At 46.8% G+C, this 9,934-nt stretch overlaps 1 protein-coding gene across 1 annotated transcript; it reads left to right on the forward strand.

The window, feature by feature from the left end:
- Positions 1 to 1,527: 1,527 nt before the first annotated feature.
- On the forward strand, positions 1,528 to 8,050 carry FUT4 (fucosyltransferase 4). The gene has a single exon (XM_008020579.3). It carries the CDS (start codon positions 1,842 to 1,844, stop codon positions 3,435 to 3,437), a length of 1,596 nt encoding a protein of 531 aa, XP_008018770.3. The 5' UTR covers positions 1,528 to 1,841; the 3' UTR covers positions 3,438 to 8,050.
- The last annotated feature ends 1,884 nt before the right edge of the window (positions 8,051 to 9,934 follow it).

Below are 9,934 nucleotides of genomic sequence, written 5' to 3' on the forward strand. Positions count from 1 at the left end.
ATTGCATAAAAAGAGAAGCCAATACACTTTTTCCTTTATTTGGTTGAAACAAGTTATTTGTGCATTTATAGCTTTTTCTTTTAATTAAAAGTAAGAGTGGAAAACTCACTGAAATGTCTAATTTCAAATAAAATATTTGATTTCTAATTTCTGTTTTTCAAACAAACAAAAAAAACCCCGAAGCATTATGAAAGGTTTTACTGTGTAGGAGGAAACGTCACTAGGTTGATGGGCCTAGCCAGAACACCTAACACCCTTCATCTAGCCTCCAAACTGAGGCTGTGGCCCTGCAGAAAGAGCCACTTGAAGCCACTTTTATAGAAGCTTTTACGCTGTATACTTGATTTTTTTTTTTTTTTTGAGATGGAGTCTCGCTGTGTTGCCCAGGCTGCTGGAGTGCAGTGGCGCGATCTCAGCTCACTGCAAGCTCCGCTTCCTGGGTTGACGTCATTTTCCTGCCTCCACTTCCCGAGTAGCTGGGACTACAGGCGCCCGCCACCACATCCGGCTAATTTTTTGTATTTTTGGTAGAGACGGGGTTTCACCGTGTTAGCGAGGATGGTCTCGATCTCCTGACCTCGGGATCCTCCCGCCTCGGCCTCCCAAAGTGCTGGGATTATAGGCGTGAGACACCGCGCCCGGCCTATACTTGATTTTTAATGAAAACATTCTTAGTAATAAATTCGTATGGCTAACCCAAATTTATTTTCTGTAGGCATAATATCAAAAACACCTGGCAGGATTGCCCCATTCCCAGCACTGTCCATTTCTCCCCTAATATCAGTGGGACTCCACTGATGCACAGTTGTGATCTACTAAAACTTCTCTCAAAACTGCCTCCTCTCCTTAGGTCAGCAGCCCCGCCCCTGATCTATTTGGAAATCCCCTGAATAAAAGTTGAATATCATAAACCAAAGCCAAAACCCAGAAATTCAAATTCAACCGGTAGGTAAAAAGTCTCAAGTGACAGTAGACGTAGATGTCTCCAGTGTCGCCTCACTAATAAAGTAGAAGAGGCCAGTGCAATACTGCCTTCATACCCTTAACTTGGGTGCTCAAATATTTATCTTCGTCATCATTTTATCATCCAAAGTATTTTACATAACTTTCATGGGTGCAGACATTGTTTAAGTGCTTGGTAAAATTAATAGTGATGTTCATTCATTCATCTCACTGAACGGACAATAAATTCCTTGACGACAAGGGCCTGGGGGGCCACATCTTCATGCTTGGTTTATGAGTCCTGTGCGTCTTGGTACAAGCAATACTACTATGAGCCGGTAAGTCAAACCTATTTGTTAGGGAACCAAAGGAAAGAACATGTTTTGATTGCTAAGAAAACATTTTGTTCTCTATCCTTTACTAGGCTGGCAGGCAAAGGGAATGTTCTTATGAGCACTCACATTGAAAACAAGTTTCACGAAATGCACAGACTCTGAAGGCCGTGCCGCTGGGGGCTGCCTCCACAATCCGCCCATCTCAGCGGGCCACGAGGTCCTGGCCACGGACGCGGTGGCCGAGCCTCTGCTCATACGTTCAACCGGCCTCTGGACTCGCTCCCTCCCTCAAACCCTCCCTCCGGCGGGCGGGTGGCTAGGCCCAACGGCAGGAAGCCGACGCGGATCCTCCGTCCTGCGGCGCCGGGTCCGCCTTCCGTCTGTTCCAGCGCCTGCTCCTGCGCGGCAGCTGCTTTGGAAGGTCTCGAGCCCCCTGTACCTTCCCAGGGATGAACCGGACCTTCCCTCTGAAAGGCGAGGGTTCGGGCCACCGTGAGCGAGGCGCGGGGCGGTGGGCGCGCGCAGAGGGAAAGCAGATCAGCTGAGAGAGAATAGGAGTAGTGGATGAGGCGCCTGTGGGGCGCGGCCCGGGAGCCCTCGGGCGCGGGCTGGGAGAATGAGTGGGCGGAGGCGCCGCAGGAGGCTCCCGGGGCCTGGTCGGGCTGGCTGGGCCCCGGGCGCAGTGGAGGGAAGGGACGGGCGGCGCCCGGTTGGGCGTCCTGGCCAGCTCACCTTGCCCTGGCGGCTCGCCCCGCCCGGCACTTGGGAGGAGCAGGGCTGGGCCTGCGGCCTTTGGATTCCGGGACCGCCCCCTTCCATTCCCGGGTCAGCGGCGAGCTACAGCGACGGCTGGAGTCGCAGCTGCAGCATGAGAGCCGGTGCCGCTCCTCCACGCCTATGGACGCGTGGCGAGCGGAGGCAGCTCAGCCTGTTCTCGCCATGGGGGCGCCGTGGGGTTCACCGGCGGCGGCGGCGGCGGGCGGGCGGCGCGGGTGGCGCCGAGGCCGGGGGCTGCCATGGACCGTCTGGGCGCTGGCGGCCGCCGGCTTGACGTGTACGGCGCTGATCACCTATGCCTGCTGGGGGCAGCTGCCGCCTCTGCCCTGGGCGTCGCCAACCCCGCCGCGACCGGTGGGCGTGCTGCTGTGGTGGGAGCCCTTCGGGGGGCGCGGCAACGTCGCGAGGCCGCCCCCCGACTGCCGGTTGCGCTTCAACATTAGCGGCTGCCGCCTACTCACCGACCGCGCGTCCTACGGAGAGGCTCAGGCCGTGCTTTTCCACCACCGCGACCTTGTGAAGGGACCCCCCGACTGGCCCCCGCCCTGGGGCGTCCAGGCGCGCAGTGCCGAGGAGGTGGAACTGCGAGTGTTGGACGACGAGGAGGCAGCGGCGGCGGCAGAAGCCCTGGCGACCTCCAGCCCCAGGCCCCCAGGCCAGCGCTGGGTTTGGATGAACTTCGAGTCGCCCTCGCACTCCCCAGGGCTGCGTAGCCTGGCAAGTAACCTCTTCAACTGGACGCTCTCCTACAGGGCAGACTCGGATATCTTCGTGCCTTATGGCTACCTCTACCCCAGGAGCCACCCCGGCGATCAGCCGTCAGGCCTGGCCCCGCCACTGTCCCGGAAACAGGGGCTGGTGGCATGGGTGGTGAGCCACTGGGACGAGCGCCAGGCCCGGGTTCGCTACTACCACCAGCTGAGCCAACACGTGGCCGTGGACGTGTTCGGCCGGGGCGGGCCCGGGCAGCCGGTGCCCGAAATTGGGCTCCTGCACACAGTGGCCCGCTACAAGTTCTACCTGGCTTTCGAGAACTCGCAGCACCTGGATTATATCACCGAGAAGCTCTGGCGCAACTCGTTGCTCGCTGGGGCAGTGCCGGTGGTGCTGGGCCCCGACCGTGCCAACTATGAGCGCTTCATGCCCCGCGGCGCCTTCATCCATGTGGACGACTTCCCAAGTGCCTCCTCCCTGGCCTCGTACCTGCTTTTCCTAGACCGCAACCCCGCGGTCTATCGCCGCTACTTCCACTGGCGCCGGAGGTACGCTGTCCACATCACCTCCTTCTGGGACGAGCCTTGGTGCCGGGTCTGCCAGGCTGTCCAGAGGGCTGGGGACCGGCCCAAGAGCATACGCAACTTGGCCAGCTGGTTTGAGCGGTGAAGCCGCCCTCCCCTGGAAGTGACCCAGGGGAGGCCAAGTTGTTACCTTTTGGTCCTCTACTGTGCATCTCCTTGACTGCCGAATCGTGGGAGTAAGTTCTTCAAACACCTATTTTTGCTCTATGGGAAAAAGGCGATTTTACCAATGAATATTACTCAGCACAGAGATGGGGGCCCGGTTTCCATATTTTTTGCACAGCTAGCAGTTGGGCCCCCTTTGCTGTTGATGAGCATCATTGTTTAGGGGTGAAGAGGGGGCTCTTCTTCACCTCGTAACCAGTGCAGAAATGAAATAGCTTAGCTGCGAGAAGCCGTTGAGGCGGTTTCTCTGAATTTCCCCGTCTGCCATAGGCCGGATTTGTGGCCCGTGCAGCCTCCAAATCTCATACACACTGTTCCCGATTCACATTTTTCTGGACCGAGGTGAAGCAAATTTCTGGTTGTAGAAGGAGCCTTGTTGGTGGAGAGTGGAAGGACTGTGGCCGCAGGTGGGTCTTTGTTGTTTGGATTCCTCACAGTCTTGGCTCCTGAGAAAGGTGAGGAGGGCAGTCCAAGAAGGGCCGCTGACTTCTTTAATAAGTACTATCTGTTCTCCTGTCCTGTGAATGGAAGCAAAATGCTGGATTGTCCTTGGAGGAGAGTTAAGGTGAATACATGGGTGCACCTCACTTTACATAAGAAATGTATTCCTGAAAAGCTGCATTTAAATCAAGTCCCAAATTCACTGATTAGGGGAGTTCAGTATTTAATGAAACCCTATGGAGAATTTATCCCTTTACAATGTGAATAAGCATCTCCTAATGTTTCTTCTGTCTTTATGTTTTTCCATAACCTGGATTTTTTAAAGGCATATTAAAATTACAGATGTGAAAATAAAGCAGAAGCAACCTTCTTCCCTCTTCCCAGAAAACCAGTCTGTGTTTACAGACAGAAGAGAAGGAAGCCACAGTGTCAGTTCCACACGATTATTTATTTCATGTCTTGACTGGACCTGAAATTTAAACTGTAATGCCAGTCCTGCAGGAGTGCTGGCATTACCCTCTGCAGAACAATGAAAGGTATTGCACTACATTATGGAGTCCTATAAAAGAAAAAAAAGTTTCATGATGTCTGTTAGTGGCAGTTTTATCTCTGTCAGTTTTTAGTTAAATGTTTAGATCCTCGGCGCTACATTAGTGCCTACTATTAACTTACTCTTGTCTCTTGTGAAAGGCTAAATCTGCACTTCTCCCTGGTGCCAGCAGGTTCCCCTCGTAGTCAACGTAGTGGTATAGCATATCCTCACATTTCCAGTGCCCTTGGGACTGTGCTGTGGAACCAATCTTGAACATACGTGCATTGATTTGACAAAGTTACTGAGTAAGCAGCATATTCAGCAGGTGCCACTACATAACTACTCTGTGCCAAACACTGAGCTTGAGGCCCTAGGGAAGATAGAGAATTATACAAGGCAAAGTTCTTCTCTTTAGGGCGCTTATTATCTGTCACTTCCAAAAAGTAAACGCGACTGATAAAACAATTGGCAGAACCTGTTTGATTACTGTGATAGTCTTAATGATACCATAAATCAATATGAGAAAGCTAGTTGACTTAAAGCCTGAAATAATGGGAGTTTTCTCCTCCCCTCATTAGAATAAGGACCCTCAGTGACTAATTATTGTGGATAGGGTCAAGATTAACTAGTTTTATACAGAGTTCTGCTGTAAATAGTCATTTTGCATTTGATTAGTGCAATTAACTGAATCAAAAAGCAAGTTTTACCTCTCTGTACATGTTTTTGCAGACATACTTGAAAAATTCACTTAAATCTAGGTGCTTCAGTTCACTTTCTTGAGAGAAGAAATGAAAAGCTTTGGAGAAAATGTCCTCATTGAAGTTTTATAGTGAGGGCAGAATTACAATTACAAAGTGCCAGCCACCGAATAAAGATAAAAGTTCAGTTCTTAAAATGAGTTTTTATGAGATAACAGTCAGTGATCTTGATGTTTCTGGGATTCTACATGGGGCAGTGGGAAAGAGTTAGGTTTTGAAGGTAATGTAGGTTAGATCTGAATTCCAGCTATGTGGCATTGGGTAAATCCGTAGTAGCCCTGAGCCTCAGCTTCCTCATCTGTAAAATGACTGAGGAAAATACTTCACAAGCTCATTTTGAGCACTTTAGGAAGTGAAAGTACCTAAAATAGCAGGCACCCAACTGATGATTTTATATCTTCCTTCTTTGCTTGCATTGATTTCAGGATATCCTTTTACCATTTATAGGTCTAAAATTATATCTCAAGGTATGTTGTACAATAAATCTAAAATAAAAAGGATGGTGCCTCATATCATGTATTTTAAATGAGTCCCTAAGGCTAAGCCATATTTCAAGAATCATGATTACCATTTAGATTAAGCTGGACTTGCAAACTAGGAAGAAGCACCTAGGCTTTCTTTGAATATATTTTGTTTGTTTGTTTTTGTCAAGCTCTATAGTTAAATTAGTATCATTTATTTTACCAATTTTTTTAGTATTAAGTCCATTTAGAACTAACCATATTATTTATGGAATATTTAGCATGAGGAAGGTATAATTGCATTTTATTTATTTATTTTTTTTTGAGACGGAATCTCTCACTGTCACCCCGGCTGGAGTGCAGTGGCATGATCTCGGCTCACTGCAACCTCCGCCTCCTGGGTTCAAGCGATTCTCTTGCCTCAGCCTCCCGAGCAGCTGAGACTACAGGCACTCGCCACCACGTCTGGCCAATTTTTTGTATTTTTAGTAGAGACTGAGTTTCACCATGTTGGGCAGGCTGGTCTTAAACTCTTGACCTTGTGATCTGCCTGCCTCAGCCTCTCAAAGTGCTGGGATTACAGGTGTGAGCCAGCGTGCCCAGCCATTGCATTTTTACTCACATACACGTTGTTAATATGGAAAAATGTGTTAACACTAATCTCATCAGAGAGTAAGATAAATGTGGCAATTGCTCATTTTATTTTGCATATATTAAATTGAGTAGGTTCAGCTCTAACATACCTTAAGAAAAATGCGTATCAGTGCACTGTATGTATTTCAGAATGCCTTTCCTATGATTGTCATATCCTACTTTAAGGCTTTTCCCTCAAATTTATTACAAATTTAGTATTTTTAGTACTTGATGACTCTAATTACATGAATGCACCTGGAATGACATTTGTATCAGAAGACAGTCTGACTTGCTTTCAGTATTCACAAGTTCTTTCCAGTTTCCAAGTCTTTCCCTAGCAGTAATTCAGGGGAGAGAGGGGAGTTTCATGTAAAGAGCGTGCAGTTTGGAGTCAGAACCTGGGTATGTGACTCTGTGGCCTTGATGAAGCAAGTTATTTAAACTCTTGAGTTTCAGCTTTCTCCTTTATAATGCATGAATGCCCATCCCCCTACAAAACAAAGATTGATGATATATGCCAACATGCTTTGTATATTATAAAGTGCTATATAATTATAAGATGTTCTAAATTTTCAAGGATCTAAACCAGGGATTGGCAAACGTTTTTCCAGAGAGTAAATATTTCACACTTTGCATATATAATTTATGGAAGTGTTGAGAGGATAGATTAGACACTTGAAGTACTCAGGATAGTGCCTGGCATGTAGGAAGCACCTGGAAAATACTCGCTGTGATTACCATCAGTCCATTTTACCGGGGAAGGAGCCAAGGTCCAGGCCCACTGAAGGACGTGCATAAGATTACAGTAGCAGTGGCAGAACCAGCCATGCTTGTGCAAATCACAACCCCTTTGAGCCTCTGTCACCTGAACTGCAAAATGAGTGGGTTAGACAAAATCATCTCTTGGGACCTCCTAGTTCCACTTGCTGTCATTCTACTAACTGGTACCCTAAGGTTGAAAGTGCTAATCTGCTTTCCAATGTGGCTTTCTTACAGTCTGGAACTGACAATATGCAGGAGCAGTAAACTGGTAGAAAACCAGGAATCAAAGAAAATATGATTTACCTTCAAAGATGTAAATTACATATATAGTATACTATATATTTTTTTTAAAGCATTATATGCCTCAGATATCAGGGAAAGGAGCCAAGTCCTTGGTATTTAGTTTGGTGAATACTTGCATTGAATACATGTCAAGATGTCATTTTTGAATGTGTCTCAGGGATTTGTATGCTACAGATTATTTTAACAAATCAAATGTTTATGTACACATGTTCAGATTTTTTGACAAAATGATTAAAATAATGAGATGGAAAATGACTCCTTGTTTATAATGTATATCCTCCATGCACTAATGTGTTCAGTCCTCACCCGTGGGATATTTCTTGGCTTGGGGCAGTTTCTGTAAGTTCACTAGTTCTAGACTGGTAATTGGAATGTGATGGCTTTGCCTCTTCTGTGTTGCACCAAGTCCAATTCAGCTTGTCCTCTTGTTCTTTCTTGCCTGTCTTTTCCACTTTATTCTGAGGAATCATCCCCAAGGGCATAAGTAGTATACTCCTTTCTCTCAGTCCAGTTTATTTTACTAAGTGCTCTGATGTGATGCCCTCCATGTATTGTCTCTAGCTCTAAATGCCATAAATTAATGCCATTTTAAAAAGAGTGGGATCAGAACTGGGAACATGATGATGGGCAGACAGAAGGGGAGGCAAGCTTTCTTCTTAACAGCCAATGCTCAAATTATTGAAATAGGAAAATATGAAGTGGTAATAAACACTAACTATTGTCTCTTCTTTCCTACCTGCCTTCTTCCAACGCCACACACACATGCACGCACGCACACACATTCTGACATGTTCTTTTAAGTACAGACTTTGAAAAATGATGATGACCAGCTGAAGCAGGACTGGCAAGATAAAAGGACTCAATAATGAATGAGTAAAAAGAAAAGTGCATTATAAAATAGAGCAGGTGGTGAATATAGATGGGGAGTGAAGAGAAAAAGAAAGATGGGGGTGGGGGTAAAAGTACAAAGTGAAGAGAAAGAAGATCAGATAGAAGAAAGGGAGAGGCTAGGAAACGAGAAAAGTAGAGGAAAGATAAGGGTTAAACGACAAGAGTGGCAGGACAAAGGAGAAACACATGCAGTAAGAATGAAGAAATGGGTTAAAATCCAACACTGTCTGCCACAATGCTGAAAAGAAACCTTTGCTCCAGCTCGAAACACAGCATCTGTTGGCAAATGGGGAGTGAAATCAAGAAGTCTGAACTCACTGACAGGGAAAGTCAGAAACTTAGCAAGAAGTCACCTAACATTTTAGCAGAAATATAGAACTGACATGATTGATTCATGACAACAGATTCTTGAACTTGAATGAAAGTCCTTTTTTTCATCTTGGAAAATGCACATTCATGGCCATTTTTTCCTTCCTAGACAGTGTATTTTATCTGTATTCAATATTCACTTTTAAAGAAATCTACTTTGTTATATTGTCATAATCACCAATTTACTGTTTTAAAGAATAGAAGGCCAGGAGCGGTGACTCATGCCTGTAATCCCAGCACTTTGGGAGGCTGAGGTGGGTGGATCACAAGGTCAGGAGATCGAGACCATCCTGGCTAACACAGTGAAACCCCATCTCTACTAAAAATACAAAAAATTAGCTGGATGTGGTGGTGGGCACCTGTAGTCCCAGCTACTCAGGAGGCTGAGGCAGGAGAATGACATGAACCCAGGAGGCGGAGCTTGCAGTGAACCGAGATCAGGCCACTGCCCTCCTGCCTGGGTGACAGAGCAAGAAACTGTCTCAGAAAAAAAAAAAAAAAAAAAAAGAGCGGAGGGAGGAATATTAAGGACTCTGGACATTTAATATGCTTTAGTAGTTTCCTGTAGAACTTTATTATAAAACTATTTCAAGGTCGGTCACGGTGGCTCACGCCTGTAATCCCAACACTTTGGGAGGCCGAGGTGGGCGGATCACAAGATCAAGAGATTGAGACCATCCTGGCCAACATGGTGAAACCCTGTCTCTACTAAAAATACAAAAATTAGCTGGGCATGGTGGTGCATGCCTGGAATTCCAGCTACTCGGGAGGCTGAGGCAGGAGAATTGCTTGAACCAGGGAGTTGGAGGTTGCAGTGAGCTGAGATCGTGCCATAGCACTTCAGCCTGGTGACAGAGCAAGACTCCATCTCAAAAAAAAAAAAAAAAAAAAAAGCTATTTCAGGTAAGTTTTAAAGAATTGGATTTTTATGACGGATTTATTTTCAGATCTTCAAATGAATGTTTTCAAAACTTCCTGAAGCTGAGTGCGGTGGCTCATGCCTGTAATCACAGCACTTTGGGAGACCAAGGTGGGCGGGTCCCTTGAGCTCAGGAGTTCAAGACCAGCCTGGGCAACATGGAGAAACCCCGTTACCACAGAAAATACAAAAATTAGCTGGGCATGATAGCGCGCACTTGTAGTCCCAACGACTTAAGGGGCTGAGGAAGGAGGATCGCTTGAACTTAGAAGGTCAAGGCTATAGTGAGCCAAGATCGCACCACTGCACTCCAGCCTGGAGACAAAGTGAGATCCTATCTGAAAAAAA

The sequence above is a fragment of the Chlorocebus sabaeus genome, chromosome 1, assembly GCF_047675955.1.
Source record: "Chlorocebus sabaeus isolate Y175 chromosome 1, mChlSab1.0.hap1, whole genome shotgun sequence".
Classification (NCBI taxonomy): domain Eukaryota; kingdom Metazoa; phylum Chordata; class Mammalia; order Primates; family Cercopithecidae; genus Chlorocebus; species Chlorocebus sabaeus.

Excerpts from the sequence above, each read along its gene's own strand:
- FUT4 (XM_008020579.3), top strand. The coding sequence starts at position 1,842 with ATGAGGCGCCTGTGGGGCGCGGCCCGGGAGCCCTCGGGCGCGGGCTGG.